This window comes from Lepidochelys kempii, chromosome 2 (genome assembly GCF_965140265.1).
Source record: "Lepidochelys kempii isolate rLepKem1 chromosome 2, rLepKem1.hap2, whole genome shotgun sequence".
Lineage (NCBI taxonomy): Eukaryota > Metazoa > Chordata > Testudines > Cheloniidae > Lepidochelys > Lepidochelys kempii.
In genome coordinates, this window is record NC_133257.1 from 87,605,405 (window position 1) to 87,623,073 (window position 17,669).

The 17,669-nt window shown below is 41.2% G+C and overlaps 1 protein-coding gene and 1 pseudogene across 1 annotated transcript in view; one reads left to right on the forward strand and one right to left on the reverse strand.

Moving 5' to 3' along the window:
• Positions 1–17,669, reverse strand: part of LAMA1 (laminin subunit alpha 1) — a 153,900-nt gene that overhangs the window by 52,780 nt on the left and 83,451 nt on the right. The window contains 11 exon segments of the mRNA XM_073331559.1: positions 967–1,109; positions 1,666–1,859; positions 2,143–2,229; positions 3,514–3,635; positions 5,727–5,864; positions 5,987–6,107; positions 7,922–8,049; positions 8,730–8,915; positions 9,495–9,674; positions 10,060–10,203; positions 14,084–14,320. Coding sequence (XP_073187660.1) covers positions 967–1,109; positions 1,666–1,859; positions 2,143–2,229; positions 3,514–3,635; positions 5,727–5,864; positions 5,987–6,107; positions 7,922–8,049; positions 8,730–8,915; positions 9,495–9,674; positions 10,060–10,203; positions 14,084–14,320 — 1,680 coding nt within the window.
• Positions 12,376–12,505, forward strand: LOC140908045 (U2 spliceosomal RNA; annotated as a pseudogene).

Genomic DNA, 17,669 nt, shown 5'->3' on the forward strand with positions numbered 1-17,669 from the left:
GGGGCGGAGGTTCCGGGGGAGATCAGGGGACAGGGAGCGGGAGGGGGATGGATGGGGCAGGAGTCTCGGGGGGGGGGGGGGAGGGGCGGGCCGGGCCAAGCCTGGCAGTTTGGGGAGGCACAGCCTCCTCTAACCGGCCCTCCATACAATTTCCAAAACCCGATGCGGCCCTCAGGCCAAAAAGTTTGCCAGCCCCTGGTATATTCAGTTCAATGGTGGGGAGGATTAAGGGAAGCCCAAATAACATGCAGTTCTGGGACTGAAATCTTTTGACATTCTGAAAAATCCTATCTTGTATTTGTTTCCTGGTATAGGTCACGGAGGAAAGCACCTATTACTGTCAGGCAAGCATAAGCAAAGCAAGCAGCCAACGTGTCCCATGCAAGCTCTGTAATGGACAGGCAGGTCATATTACCCTCTTCAGCAGCAGGGCTCATTAGGGAAGAAACAACTCACTGCCAGATCCCTTACTACCTTCAGCAATGGGACCAACGGAGAAACCAGTTCATGACTTGATTTTCTACTTTCCTGTAGTGTACAGGTCCCTCAAGGTTATCCCTGTTCTACTGAAAACAAATGGCCTGTCTTCAGCTGGAGTAAATCAATGTAGCTCCATAGACTTCAGCTGAGGATCTGGCTAAAAATATAAAGGTGAAACATGGGCATGGTAATGTGGTACAATAATATATATTAAATACTCTAATTTATTAAATATTAGACACAAGAAAACTGGTACAATGTTATATAGACATCTGGGGAGGCTCAGGGAATAAAGTTTGACATTCTGAAGGCAAATTTATGGTCCTATTCTGATCTGATGTACACCAGTTTTATACCAGACACCATTCTAAAGCCATTAACTTTAAGAATGTTACTCCTGACTTACCCCAAAGTAAGTGAGATCAGAACCAGCCCTAAGTTTTGCTTACAAAGTATCAGTAAATATTTCCATTATTTATTGTTTACCTTCAGGTATTTTGTTACATTCTCCACATCTGCCAATATCCCATATGGTGCAAAGGTAACACCAGTGAAGTTTACCGAAAATATGGCTTTGTCAAGGTGATCCAAGTCATTTAATAAAACACCTGTGCAGTCATCATTGCAAGCTGAAGAAATCATTTTAAAAAAAAAGGGAGTAATGTTACGATAAAAAGGCATTCGTTGAAAAGGAAACATTAATTTACATATAACATACATTTACTTTGTGTGTTAAGAAAGCCTACAAATAATATTGATAGTATGCAATATTGTACATTCTGTAGTATGTTTTAAAAACATAGCATCTGATTCTGACCACACCACCCCCACCACACCAGTTTAACACTAGTGTAAGTCTGAGGGGTCAGATCCCCTCACTTACATTGGTGTAAATCCAGACTAATACCATTGAAGTTGATGCATTCATACTGCTTTGGAGAGAGAATCTGGCCCAACGAAACATATTCTATGCTGCTGTAATTTCATTGGCTCCTTGCACCCCTCTGCTCCACTGACCAGTCATGTAAAAGTCAGGCAGAAACTGACCTTACATTAGTAATTCAGCGTAAAAGTAGGTTAACGTGCAAGCCTGATCTCTCTTTTTTTTACTACCAAGCACTTCACACCCACACAAATGCCACCTGACCACCACAAACCCAGTGAGAGACAAGAAAAAACACCTACAAACACATTCGTTTTCCACAAGGATGTGTCTGGGTTCACATGCATCGCACAGTTGTCCTGTCACACCCTGCTTACAAAGGCATTGTCCAGATATGTGATCACAATTATTGTGACTCGAGCCACTTGGATTGCATTGACATTGTTGACAGCTGCCACCAGGCATTTCAGGATTACCATAATAACCTAGAGAACACCTACAAGGGACAAGGGGGACAAGGGATACTGAAAATTATTTTAAAATCTATTAGCAAAAAAACCCTCTCTTTTTCATTAACACTAGCTGATTTAAGATCATGTATAGGTGATTGAGGCACATAATATATTTGTAATTATCAGTCTATGTATAATAATCTACAAATCACTCTAAGCAATTCCATTTTTTATAAAAAAGCATCACATGCAAATTGAGTACTCCATTAAAGGTACAGACACGTGTAGGGCTTGTCAAAAACCTCCTGGAGCGTAAATGTATCTCACCTTTCACAGTATTGCCCTTCATATCCAGTGAGACAAGCATCGCAGTGGAAATCATGACCATCTTTCAGAACACAAGTGGGACTAAAGCTAGAGGAAGAAAGAGTTGCTAAATAACAGATACAACCCAAATGCAAGACCATACAAGTTCAGACATCTGCAGTCTTACCAGGTGAACACGACATTTAAAACACAAAATATTGTACGCTGCAGTGTCGTTCATTCACTGTGATGTAGTGTAATAGAGTTTGTGCTGTGAAATCTTTGTGTATCTTGGAAATATTTATAAATTCATTGCTCTTTGGTAACTGTGTACTACGTTAGAGTCTCAACCTATATACTTCACTAAAAGGTTAAAGCCCGTGTTATGTATTCAATATAAAAGAAGCTCACTCAAACAGCCCGATATTAAGCTCAGTTCACCGTGATGGAGCTGCTTAAATCTTGCCTCTTGTCCCCCCAGAGGAATTTCATCCCTGCTTGAGGGAGGACAGTGTTTCTGCTGTCATCCTCCCTCAGTTGTTCTGCTGTGGAAAGACATGTTTAAGTTGTGATCAGGGCTTCATTGGAGCCATGCTGATGACAGACGCCAAAGGGAAGCTCTAAATCGGTACCTATCCTGTCTTCTTGAGCCAGACCACACTAGCTGCTCTCTTCTTAGGCAGAGATAATATGCTGCAGGCTCCCTAACAAGAAGGGATACTCTGTGCCACTGTGGGCCTTCTGCCAGGATCTGTGCCAGCACACATTGATGTGCAGATCATAAGTCATTTTGGACCATTATCCCTGCCCATTTTACAGGTGGGGAAAGTGAGGTAGGAGGTTGATTGTCATAGCCAAAGCCTCACACGGACTAGGATTAGATTTCAGTAGTTCCTAGGTCCCAGGCTTGAGCTCAGTCATCCGTACATATTGCCTTTCAAGCTTGAGGTTTCTGGAAAAAGAGCTTGTGTGTATACACAGTAATTTCTCTTTCAAAATAAGATGAATTGTCCCTCTGTAAAACAGATAATGGGGAAACCTCACACAAAAGGCATTCATTCACATTTAGAAGCTTAAAGTACCAAGTGGGACTAGGCTTAAATTAGTGCATGTCAGAAACAAGACCTCTCCAACAAACCCTTCTATTTGACAGAGCATGGATCTAGCAAAAAACTTAACTGACTTATTCTATCCCACTTTAACAATTCAAAATCCTCTGAGGCTGGATAACCCCAAGTACAAGGTTCAGCCCTATACAAGGAAAAAAATAGATGACATACAAACCCCTGCAAGCAAGGAGATATAATAAAGACAGGTCCCTTTATTGTCAGGGTGCTAGCAAGCATCAGTGTAGTGATCAAATGCACATCAGAGTTCAAAATGTTTGGTTACCTCGTCAGGTTGGTTCTGGGACAGGCACAAAGAGAGCAGTCATTGACAGATCCAATTACTTTCCCATAGTAGCCTGGGGCACAAACACTACAGTGCTCACCAGCTGTGTTATCTCTGCAGTTCTGGTACACAACAAGAAATTCACACAGTTTAAAACAGCAACAGGAATTTTATCATCTCTCCAATCAATAAATTGGTGCAGTCTTTACTAATCATCTTTAATATCACCGTTAGCCAGCATTTTCTGTGCTGAAGATCATTTTGTATTTCCACAAATGAGTCGATCACAAGCATGCTTTATTTCCCCTCAGTGCCCTGCCAACCATGCTGACCTAATTTATTTCCTGATCCTCAGACGTTTTTGATATAAACTACTATTAATTCAATTAGGGCCAGGAAATGACGGTACTAGGGGAAAAAGCTATTAAAATAAATGAGCACCTGATGGAAAATTCAACTGGCTTACCTAGAACTAAAACAAAGTTTCAATAATCATGATAACTGTGAATGACAAAATATTCATAAATGAAGCCTGCACACCCACTGTTTAATTAGTCCATACATAATTAGATAGCAAAGAAAATATATTATTATAAATTATATAGTGTCTTCTTCTACTAGGCAATGCTAGACAAACCCTTCTATTTCATAGAATCATAGAATATCAGGGTTGGAAGGGACCTCAGGAGGTCATCTAGTCCAACCCCCTGCTCAAAGCAGGACCAATCCCCAATTAAATCATCCCAGCCAGGGCTTTGTCAAGCCTGACCTTAAAAACTTGTAAGGAAGGAGATTCTACCACCTCCTTAGGTAACGCATTCCAGTGTTTCACCACCCTCCTAGTGAAAAAGTTTTTCCTAATATCCAACCTAAACCTCCCCCACTGCAACTTGAGTTTGACAGAGCTGGATCTAGCAAGCAACTTAACTGACTTATTCTATCCCACTTTTACAATTCAAAATCCTCTGAGGCTGGAGGACTAGCATTGTCTAGTAAAAGACTAGCTAGAAGACTAGTTGAGGCTAGTGAACAGTAGTAATTCAAGATACCCCTCAGTCTGAGACCAGCAGAGGTCAGAAATGGCCTTAGGGATCTTGCTGCTTGGGCCAGTGGAGATCAGGTGTTTTAAAGAAGTGAATTGCTTGGGCTTCAGAAAGAAAATGAGTGCCTTTTTTTAATTTCTCCTTCTGACTGAAACTCAATTAACATTAATCTTCCAAGAGGGTTACTTGTACACACAACCGGAGGTTGAGGGTAGGAATGGCTGACATTTACTGGAGTAACAAACTTTGGACCTATAATTTGTGGTCTTAGACTAAAAAGACGGTGAACCCCAAGGTGCTTTCTGACTCAAGCTTTAGAGTTGGGTTAGGCCTGGCAAAGAAGAACTGCTAACAAGCCTGAGGGACTGTAGGAAATATTTTTTGTAAATGTGAATTTAACATGCAATTCAAAGAAAGTAAGCCAGCCTTGAAAAGAAAGCACAAGTTACTTCAAAACCAAACATAACAGAGAAAATTATAATTCTTACAAAAGACCGTCTGCCCCTTGTACAGTTTTGGGGGTGAGGGCCAGTATATTGCTACTTTTCATCTTCCACCGTTAGGTGCCTATGCTCAGCTCAGCAAGACCCAAGGACTGGACCTTTAAATCTCAGCAGCAAAAGAGAAAATAGGTAAACAACTGTCTGGGACATACTAAAAAACAAGACAATAACATATAATAGGAATTTCATAATTTTGAGGACATTCAGTGATTTCACTGAAGGAAACAAGTAGTATTACTGAGGGCTGGTCTTCACTACAGGTAGATCGCACTGCTGCAATCGATGCAGCAGGGATCGATTTAGCAGGTCTAGTGAAGACCCACTAATTCGACAGCAGAGCACTCTCCGGTAGACCCCAGTAGTCCGAGAAGAGTAAGGGAAGTCAACCGGAGAGCGTCGACGCAGCAGAGTGAAGACTCCAGGGTAAGTCAGCCTAAGCTGCATCGACTGCAGGTATATTATCCACGTAGCTGGAGTAGCGTAACTTAGGTCGACTTAGCCCCATAGTGAAGACAAGTCCTCTGATATTTTCCATTATTACCTTTAAATGTATGTATCCCACTGGAGTGTCACAGCCTCATATGCTTTAGAAATTCTTTCCTGAGTGGATAGACTATGGACGTTGGATGTTCTGGCAAAACCAACAGAGCAATGGAAATGTACGTACCAGGCACTTTCCTGTTTCCAGATTACAGGTCTCACTGTGGTTGTTGCACTGACATGGCACACAAGGTGCAATCATTTGGCGAGGCTCTTTTACATTCAGATCTACATGTTTCGCCCTGTAGTACCCCGACGCACAGCTCTGCATGGGCAGATGTGGGGTGGAGCAGTGAATAAGAAAAAAATATGGGGATATCTTTTAAGATGTTTTATCAGAAATACAGACACACCGAAAGGTACTTTGTTTGATAAGCAGCTGCGTACCTGACATGAGAGTCCAGCATAGCCAGTAGGACACTCACATTGCTCTATGAGATGTGCTGTTTCTCTGCCCAAATGCATCTCCTCAGCCTTCACTGCAATTTCCATTGAGATATTTGCAATTCTACAGGAAATGTTTAGATGAAGAGTAAGAGAACATGAATATATTAGTGAATAAAGCTGAACCCTAGCTATAAAGTTCAGATCCAAACTTTTGTAAAGTTCAAGGGTGTTTGGATCAGATATTTTGGTTCGGCACGTCAAAGCCACAGAGTTTTGATGCAGAGATAATTTTTTTCAAAATTCAGGAATGTACTGATGTGGGGGTTTGGTTAAGGCCCATCTCTGTTAAGTATGCTCTTATTTCCTAGCAGACAAATGCATGTGGTAAAATATCATCTCTCTACCATTTTTAGTTCAAAGTGAATGCAAAGCCTAGGGGGTAAAATGCTATCATTCTGATTTGGACGTGTTTTACACTGGTAGTGGGGCAGCGTACAATCAGGCCCAGCGTTTTCACATTCAATAAAACTCATGTTTTATTTTCTCGTGGAAGGGCTTGTTTTTCATTTGAAAATTAAAAGTATAGAAATGCATCAGTACTGCAGTGAGTCAGTCAATAACCATAAGAGTAAGATGGGAGACAGTTCATTTAGGATAGGGATGGGCAAACTTTTTGGGCCAAGGACCACCTCTGGGTGGGGAAATTGTATGCAGGGCCAGGACAGGGGGTTGGGGTGCGGGAGGTGGGAGGGGGTGTGGTGTGCAGGAACGGGTTCGGGGCAAGGGACTGGGGCAGAGGAGGGGTGCAGGGTGTATGAGGGGGCTCAGGACAGAGCGTTGGGGTGCAGGAGGAGGCTCAGGGCAGGGGGTCGGGGTGCAGGAAGGGTGTGGGGTGCGACAGGGGGCTCAGTGCAGAGAATTGGGGTACTTGGGGGTGCAAGGTGCAGCAGAGGGCTCAGGGCAGGGAGTTGGGGGACAGGGTGCAGGAGGGGTTCGGGCTTCAGCCCGGCGCCACTTACCTAAAGCAGCTCCAGGATGGCAGTGGCGTGCACCGGGGCCAGGGCAGGCTCCCTGCATGCCTGCCCTGGTCCCACACTGCGCCGCTCCGGGAAGTGGCCGGAACCACGTCCCTGCGCAACTCCTGGGAGAGGGGGGGCACAGGGCTACATGAACTGTCCTTGCCACACCTCCAGGTACCTCCCCCGAAGCTCCAATTGGCCACAGTTCCCCGTTTCCAGCCAATGGAAGCTGCGGGGGGCAGTGCCTGGAGGCAAGGGCAACGCACGGAGCCCTCTGGCCTCTCCTCTCACACAAACCCGGGACCCCAGGGATGTGCTGCCGGCCGCTTCTGAGCACAGCACGGGGCCTGCGGCACCACAGAGGGGCAATCCCGCGGGCCAGATCCAAAGCCCTGATGGGCCGGATCCGGCCCACGGGCTGTAGTTTGCCCACCCCTGATTTAGGGGATATATAAGTGCCTCTGCTGTCCAAGTAGACAAGTCATTGTGCTTCTTTATGAGCTTTCGTACTAATACAAGCAACAGTGACACTTAGCACTTCACAGAAAATGAAGGAATTTAGAAGAGATCCTGCTTCTATTCAAGGCAATAGGTGCTTATGCTTTATGTTAAAGCTTTAACTTTTTGAATCTCATTGTCTACTGTTATTGAATAATTAATGTCTGACCACGACCACTCACAGTCTGACCCCACCATAATTTCCCACAAACTAGTAAAATTGTAATCAATGACATTTTAAAGAAGTGTTTTAAACCCATCAGTTTACACAACTGTGAAAATTTTAATTTGATAAAAAGTGTAAAATTATACATCGATGTTCTCCATAGAAAAATAAAAATTGAAATCTGACAAGCCTAGTTAGGGCTATTCCTAGGGTAAGCTAAAATTAATACAGCCGGTTCAGAGGATGCTTTACCTGCTTTGCTGTAATCCTTGGCCATATGATGCCTTGATAAGGATATACTCAACGTTGCTAAGCACTGACATGAAGTCAGAACGTGTGACAGATTGCTCAGACACAGAGTTAAAGTATTTCCACACATGCTAGGAGGAAGAGAATTAATTTACATTAATTAAATCAGAAATATTCATGGCCACATACTTGTTTAAAGGCAACAATCTCTCCCCTTCATCCCTCCACCCTTTGAGAAATACAGTCATTAATCGCGGTGATCTGGTCGAAGGAAGCTGAGTGCATCTCATTCTAGAACACGTATGCAGCAAGAGATTGCCAGAGAGCAATATGAGGTGTTCCTTTCCTCCCTTTGGACTTGGCATACTGGTCCCAACACATTCCTAGTCCCTGCCAGGCTATGAGTCAAACCCAAATGTTGATAACCTTTCTGACAGAGCAACACAATAACACTAAACTGCCACACTGGCCCAGGAAAACAACATTCAAGGGCATTTCATTTGCTAATGCAGATCTCAATCTAATTTTCAAAAGCTTCCCATAATCAGCATTTTCAAAGCATTAAATAAACAAGTGAAGAAACTAACTTTCAGTTTAATTCCCCATTTATTTTCATGAAGTGACATTAGTCAGCCATTTTTCTCTTAATGTGCATTTTACTTCAAGGGCTTTATTCACTGTTTCATTTTAAGTCAGATATTCATTTATCAAAACACCAACATAAATATTTTTTTCTGGAAAAGGCCATCTTTATTCACCTATATAATCACCCCTATATCACGCCATCTTTGTTCAAATTGTTTTAGCTCACCTCCTTCATTTCTACTTCCTCCTCACTTCTTACTCCATTTTGTGGGGCAGAGATATCCACATAGATGACCAATTTACTGGTGCGACCCCCCTTTATCAGAATCTGTGGTTCAAAGTTTGACGTGCCAAAGCCATCCAAAGCATAAAAGGCAACAATATACTTCAGTTTTCCTCCATAGGCCATGAGCTGTTTGGATGATACATTACTGAATTTATTCTCTCTAAGGATACCGGTTGAAAATAGATCACTGCCATCAGAAGACTTAAATCTGTCAGTTCTTTGAAGAATTTGCTATAAAACCTATAAACTTAAACTCAAAAATCCTGCAACAAAATTAAATACGCATTTCTAAAAAGTAGTCATATGTGTCTTTGTTAGGCTTCCGCTGTTTCAAGGTGTGCCATGAAATTTCATTTAATTCCTCAGTTTTAAAAGTTTATAGAATCTATTTTCTCTATAAAATGTCATGGTTGAAGTCTCTTTCAGGTTATTTATCAGCAACATTTCTTCCCCATACTAACCCTGAAAAATACCACAGTGATAAAGTATTGATGCCCCCAGACTTAAGAGACAAGTAAAACCCCATGGGAAGATGTACAGTGTGAATTGATAGTTATATATGCTACAAATCTGACAACTTTAAATTCAGAATGTTTCAACTCTTTAATTGCAATAGTTGATTTAACTCAGAAACATGTGCAATCAGGATAAGACACCATTATGATAAAATGACACTTACTCATGTTCTTAGCTGAAATATCTCACCTGGTCTCCCTGGAACTGGTCTGGTAACCTCCAATAAAATGGCTCAGTTTTCAAGTGTTCTCTGACAGTTGTGGCATCCAGTAAAACATCAGAAAACTGAGAAAACACACCCTCAACTGTTCCAGTGAGGTTACTTTGAGAAACCACATGCAGAATGGACTGATCTGGAGTTAAGGTTACCTACAACACCAGGAACAATAGAAGCACCCCACAATATTATTTCATCTAAATTTAATGTACTATAAACAGTTTCAGCTTATGTGAGATTTTTAAAACTCTGTTTAGGAGGAATAAAAATACTATAGCCATGTTACAAAAATGGAGACACAATCTTTATAATTATCTTTTAAATTTTTGCAGAAGTTTAATATGTGCTTTTAGAAATAGGAATACCAATGCTTAGCTTTCTTAACTAAACTTTTTCTTCTTCCATACTCTCCCCACACCTTTTACATACATGAGAGAGTGAACCAAATTCAGCTCAGAATGACAGAACTATGCAATTTAATTCAAGTCACTGTGGTGGAAGAAAATTGGACCCAAAAGTTTAAATTGCTTTACTTACCGGAATTCTCACATGGTCTTCTAATTCTGAGCAAAACTCTGACAGCCCAAAACAGAAACATGGAGTGCATCCTAAAGGGTTGCTAGCACGGAGAGCAAAGGTTCCAGTCTTGCATTCACTGCAGTGAAACCCAAATACATTTTCCTGGAGAAAAAATACATATGTTTACATTTTATTGCTCTGCAAGTTGAATGAAAGATGATCTTTTAAGAAAGGCAATGCTTCCCTGCTATACAAATGGTGTAGCAACAAGTTTATAACAAGTATTGTGACTGTTCAGTGTTACTTGACAGTAGCAGTTGTGCAGTAGATGCAATTTTTCCATTGCTATACATTACTGACATTTTTTTAAACACAGCTAATTTATTTTCAAGCAAAAATAAAACATTGGAATATTCTAGTAAAAATTAGCAGCCACAAGTTTAGAAAAAGATGGAAAAAAACTGACTCTCAGTTAATTTTTTGTTTCTAATAAATGGGATGACTCACAGAGAAGAGTATTGCTCAGTGTGAGTTAGGATGGCAGAATCTGACCCTGGATGTGCTTCTGTGAAATGAACTAGTGGGGTCAATCTGCTTCCTAACGGATAGAGTTCACTTTAAAAATAAAAACCAACACAACTTACAGTTGGCACTGATCAGCCCCCTTCACAGCAGCCTTAAGAGAGAGGCCTTCTACCCATTTCTACAACTCTTTTGAGTGTGGCCACTTTCACTTATATGGAGAAAAACTTTTTTCTATCTTTACTGACTTTTAGATGTAGATGTTCACCTCCTCGGCATATTTATATCCCTAATTCTACTGGCACAGGCACATCTTTAACATTTTGGGGATACAGGGTGATATCATAGATCTCACTAATATCTATGTACAGGTGAGCCGCATCGTACGCACATTTAACTTACGTGAATTCAACTATACGCGCTCGTGGGGGGATCAATCTAAGTTATGCAACTTCAGCTACGTGAACAACGAAGCTGAAGTCGACGTACAGTACTTAGATCTATTCAGCGCGGTGTCTTCACTACAGTGAGTTGACTGCTGCCGCTCCCCCGTCGACTCTGCCTGCGCCTCTCGCGGCAGTGGAGTACAGGAGTCGACGGGAGAGCACTTGGGGGTCGATTTATCGCGTCTAGACTAGAAGCGATAAATCGATCCCCGCTGGATCGATCGCTGCCTGCCGATCGAGCAGGTAGTGTAGACAGCCTCTACGCACTATTCAAACCTCCCACTGAAGAGGGACAGCCTTGTGATGAGAAGGAATTCAAAGCCAGCCAAGGTTGGCTTAACAGTTTTAGGAACCGCTTCAACCTCAAAAACGTGCAGACTACTGGTAAAGCTGCATCTGACAATGAAGAGGCAGCAAAAGCCTACCCCGAAAAATTAAAGAAAATCATAGAAGAAAAGGGCTACCTTCCAGAACAAGTTTTTAATGCTGACTAGACTGGGCTCTTCTGGAAAAAAATGCCCAAAATGCCCAACCACACTTACAGTTCAAAATCAGAAAAACAAGTCCCTGGCTTCAAAGCAGCTAAAGACCGTGTGACTATGTGGTTTTGTGGCAATGCAGCTGGGCATTTAATAAAGCCGGGCTTGCTCTACAGGGCTGCAAAGCCCCGTGCCCTAAAAGGCAAGAACAAAAATCTCCTGCCTGTGTTCTGGCAATCAAATAAAAAGGCTTGGGTGACGGCAGCATTATTTCTGGATTGGTTCCACAAGTGTTTCACTCCGGAGGTCAAGCGGTACCTTGAAGAGAAAGGACTTTACTTTAAAGTGTTGCTGATCGTAGACAATGCTCCTGGCCATGTTGCAGCACTCCGGTTTGCTATTTAAAGGATTTTCAAGGGTAATTTTGACTATACGCGATTTTCACCCTACACGCTGACTTTAGAACCTAATCCCCACGTAAGATGCGACTCCACTGTATTTAAACATATCTTTTAAGGAGTGCATTTGGTTGCAATGGAGAAAGCTTAAAGTTTTACATTTGCCTAGTAGCTTTACATCATATGAAAGGATTTGGGTTTACATTAGTCAGTTTCTCCCAATCTTTATAAAGCTTTTTTGATCTATTTCTGAGGGGGAAAGCTTTTATGGTAATAAAACAGGTCTAGTAGTCAGAATCTTTGTTGTAGTCCCATCTCCAATAAAAACTTCCTGTGTACAAGTAATATAATGTTTCTGTGCTTCAATTTTTCCATCTGTACAAGGAGGATAATACTACTTAAGACACCTATCTCACAGGTATTTTGTGATGCTTAACTAATTAATTTTTTTATGTGCTTTGATATCCTTGGATGGAAGGAAGTTGTAGAATTGCAAAGTCATAATAGAGGACTATATATTAAATGGATTTTTGGAACAAGGATATGGAATAGGAGCTTGCTCCATCCATTCCACTCATCGACCTGGTATTGCAGTACCTCCAGGAATGGTGCGTCTTCCCTCGGGGGAGACTATTGTGGTTAAAAAATAGAATCAGTTGAATTCATTACACCAGTACTGACTTGCACTCTAAATATATTCTATGGGTAGCATACCCGAGATCACGTACTCAGTGACACTTTAAAAACTCTTGCACCCCAATCTGGGTCTATGCTGGTTATATACTATGTATGTATCTTGTGAACCTTGTAACCAATACTTGTAATCTCTCATAACCCAAGCCTGACCCCAGATGTATAATATCTTCCTTCTTAACTTGTGTAAACTTTGATTTTAAACGTTAGTTTTAATAACAGTTTTTATTTTATTAGACTAATTTGTTAATCAAAATAAGTTATTTTTGATTCAGGCTTGTATGTATAAATGCTTTCTATGCAATAGCTATCTCTACAAAGTGGGTAAAGCAATAATTATCTGCCAAAATGGAGAATGGAGGGGGGGATGTACTTGTATATTACTAAACCATCACCTTCATCAGAAATTGTTCTCCCAACTATATCCATTCAGATGATGCATTCTGAAGGTTTCATACCAATAGCACAAACTCCCTAGAGTGTCTTGGAATGAGACAATGTATTTTTCTCTGGCCTTGGGTTGAAATGCTATCTCTGCACTACTAATGAGGTTAGAACAATTTTTCTGTACTGAATTGGTTCTCTCTTGTGTAATACACCTCCCAGAGATGCTCTGACAAAATATGGAATAAAAAATTATTTTCAGTTATTGGGTAAAAATTGTTATTATTTATGCTATTGATGAGGCAAAAATCACACAGGAAATAAAACATTAAATAAAAATGGAATACAAGGAACTTGCATAATTAAAACTTTTTGGTGTGATATTCTTGCTATTGAAAAGCTCATTACATAGATAACAGGTGAAATCCTGGTCCCCATTGAAGTCAGTGGCAAAACTACTATAAGCTTAATAAGACCTACAAACAAACATTCTCAGAACTCATAGCCAGCCTTCTGTCTTATGATAATGGGCTTTTGTACCCATTATGAAATAGAGAGGAGCCTATTAATGAAATATGAAAATAAAACAAATGTACCATCATTCATTTCTGATCTGCAATACTAGCTGATGTCCCAGAGGGCACTGTGCACCATAAAAAAGATTGTCACCGAAATCTTCTTGACCCACATTGTAAAATTTATTTTTAGAACACATGGATTTGCCATTCACCCAGTTGCAATAAATAAAGAGAACAAACCTGTGTCTGTGTATGTGAATTCAGTACTGCAATTTTACTGCAGTTGTGAAAAATTCAAAATCCTATGCAAGACTATAAAGAATCCAATCATTGTTCTGTCGGAATGTACTGTGGGAGTTTTTAAGCTTATCAAGGATTCCTCATTCCAGCTAGCTAGAATCTACCTTTTATGGGTGACCATACATATGGACCTGATCCTGGATTCCTAATACAGAAAAATCCCCATTTATTTCTTTGAGAGGTTTGCCTATGCAAAGGACTGCAGGATCATGTCTAATAAGCTAAAAATAAAGTTATAGGGCAATTTAAAACAATGGAACAAACAAAAGACAGCAATCTCTCACTCCTGTTGAATATTATACCTTGCAGGCACAAATGCCAGTTTCTTCTTCACAACTACAGACTCCTTGACTCTCATCACATTTGTCTGCTTTGGTGCCACTCAAGTCACAGTCACAGGAAACACAATCTGGATAGTCCCTATAGCCTAAGGCACACTTAGAACAATCTTCTCCTCCAAATTCATCTTTACATTGGCATTGACCTGTCTGTAAGTCACACTGGAGACTGGTTGAACCGACATCACTGCAGTCACAGGCCTAAAAAGAAAAATAAGAAAGAATTTTAAGTTCTCATAGCTCATGTACAGTAGATATTTAGAAACAATTTTGTTATAACAAACTGCATGGTCAGTTTACAGTGGCAAATATAAAGAAAGCAACATTTGCCAACAGTTATTACACAATGATATCTGATATAAAGCAAGGGTTCCTAAATGGGGAGCAGTGAAAAGAAAAAACCTGATATTTCTAATAATATATGGTAAAAATTGAGAAAAGTTGTGTTTAAATACAACCACTAAGTTTTTTAAATACAGGCACCAATTTGCATTTACTTCAACCTCTACCTGTATGGCAAAAGTATAAGAAAAGGAAGCTAAGGTATAAATCACTACACTGTAGGAAAGAGAAACACACTGTACTCTTATAACTTGACTATGCTTTTACTCAATCCTTGACCCCTCTTCTGGCTGTTTAGTGCCGCTGACCACTGCGGAAAGCTGCCCTGAAGGGGCAAATGAAGATTTCCCCCTAATATAGGGGATTCCTGGGGTAGGACAAAGCCAGCGCTGGCTGGATGGCCTTCACTCCCTTATTCCACCTCAGGGGTGCGTTGGAGTTTACCTGAGGTTGGAAGGGACCAGGAGGAGTGAATGGCATTGCACCAGATCCTGGCCTGGAGCAGTGACTACCTGCAGCTGATGTAATTTAGCTTGCACTAAATTATACCAGGGGCCATTTTAGGCCCAGGCTGGCCTACAATGGGGAGCAGAAAGGTGCTTTACAGCTTAGCTGTGCCATGTGTAAACTCACTGCTGCTGAGGATTGAGCCCAGAGTGTATTGCTTGGTGCCAGGACTAAAGTAATTTATAAAATAGAAGAAAGAGAAATGCAAAGAGTTTAGCAGAAAGGAGTGCATAATTTCTGTGATGGTTCTATGAAAAGGCAACATTCCATTTTTGTAGCCTGGGAAGTCAGTTAGAAAACTTCCAGGGTTTGCTATGTGTTCAACTGTATCAATAAGGCACTGGCCCATTTGGCGGGGTGTGAAGTCACACCGCTCGACGGGGAGACCCCAGAGGGTCTGTGCCTCCCAACTCCTCCTGTGGCTCAGCAAACACACACAGAGGTGAGGCACAATCCTGCACCAAATATTCAGAATATTAGCTGACGATGTAGAGATTTAAAACTTGGTTGCCAAACAAGCAAGCAAGAACTTGTTATAAATCAATGAGATTGCAGGCTTTATTGAGAGATTACAAAAGAAAAGGAGTACTTGTGGCATCTTAGAGACTAACAAATTTATTTGAGCATAAGCTTTCATGAGCTACAGCTCACTTCATCGGATGCATTAGTGGAAAATACAGTGGGGAGATTTATATACACAAAGAACATGAAACAATGGGTGTTACCATACACACTGTAACGAGAGTGATCACTTAAGGTGAACTATTACCAGCAGGAGATTCGGGGGGGAAAGGGGGGACGGGCAGAGGGGAACCTGAGGGGGAACCTGAGGGCCCCTCAGACAGAGACAAACACCTACAAGATCTCTATCAAGCATTCTTACAACTACAATACCCACCTGCTGAAGTGAAGAAACAGATTGATAGAGCCAGAAGAGTACCCAGAAGTCACCTCCTACAGGACAGGCCCAACAAAGAAAATAACAGAACGCCACTAGCCATTACCTTCAGCCCCCAACTAAAACCTCTCCAAGGCATCATCAAGGATCTACAACCTATCCTGAAGGATGACCCATCACTCTCACAGATCTTGGGAGACAGGCCAGTCCTTGCTTACAGACAGCCCCCCAACCTGAAGCAAATACTCACCAGCAACCACAAACCACACAACAGAACCACTAACCCAGGAACCTATTCTTGCAACAAAGCCCGTTGCCAACTGTGTCCACATATCTATTCAGGGGACACCATCATCGGGCCTAATCACATCAGCCACACTATCAGAGGCTCGTTCACCTGCACATCTACCAATTTGATATATACCATCATGTGCCAGCAATGCCCCTCTGCCATGTACATTGGTCAAAGTGGACAGTTTCTACGTAAAAGAATAAATGGACACAAATCAGACGTCAAGAATTATAACATTCAAAAACCAGTTGGAGAACACTTCAATCTCTTTGGTCACTCGATTACAGACCTAAAAGTGGCAATTCTTCAACAAAAAAACTTCAAAACCAGACTCCAACAAGAGACTGCTGAATTTGCAAACTGGATATAATTAACATAGGCTTGAATAGAGACTGGGAGTGGATGGGTCATTACACAAAGTAAAACTATTCCCCCTTGTTTATTTCCCACCCTGCCCCACCCCCCACCGTTCCTCAGACATTCTTGTCAACTGGAAATGGCCCACCTTGATTATCACTACAAAAGGTCTCCCCCCACCCCGCCGGTAATAGCTCACCTTAAGTGATCACTCTCGTTACAGTGTGTATGGTAACACCCATTGTTTCATGCTCTCTATGTATATAAATCTCCCCACTGTATTTCTCACTGAATGCATCTGACGAAGTGAGCTGTAGCTCACGAAAGCTTATGCTCAAATAAATTTGTGTCTCTAAGGTGCCACAAGTACTCCTTTTCTTTTTGCAGATACAGACTAACACGGCTGCTACTCTGAAACCTGAAAGATTACAGTAATTTGTTACAATCCTGATTTTTAAAAAATTTAAATTAAATAAATGCAACAATTGGACTGACTGCTGTACTGTCCATAAATTCTATGAAGTACTAAATTCTGGAAGTACTTTTCAGGTTTATTGTCCTTGCAATTCATCCACAAGAATCACCACTGAAGTCAACTAGTACAAAATTATGGGACTGTGTTTACTGAAATCCCAGACATGTTATGATTACATTAAAGCTTGGCCCAGTGCCTTTTCCGAGGGGTGGAGGGAATTAACTGGTTGAGGTTAATTGCCTAAAAATGAATACTCTCCCAGTTGGTTACTGCTCCACGGGAACTGCCCTGAGCTAGCATTTGCACTGCTTCATTATAAATTTTTAGCTTACATTATTGGTCCGTTGAGAAGAGGTCCTTCCTGGAGCAATAAAAAGACTAAAATCTTCTGAGCTCAACATTCCATGCTGTGCCATTCAAGCTAATCATCACCATAGCACTTGGAATGAGTTACTTCTCCAGGCATGAAACAGGAATCATCCCATAACATTGATTTAAATAGAATGTTAATCTAATTTTATGATGGCAGTAATGACATTAGTCAGTCTGCACTGGTCACTGGACTAACTCGGCAACAGAGACCTCTAAGCAAATTATTAATGCTTAAATAATTCGTTAACAGACAATAATATTTATATAATGACCTGAGTGTGAAACACACAATATACATTAGCTATTT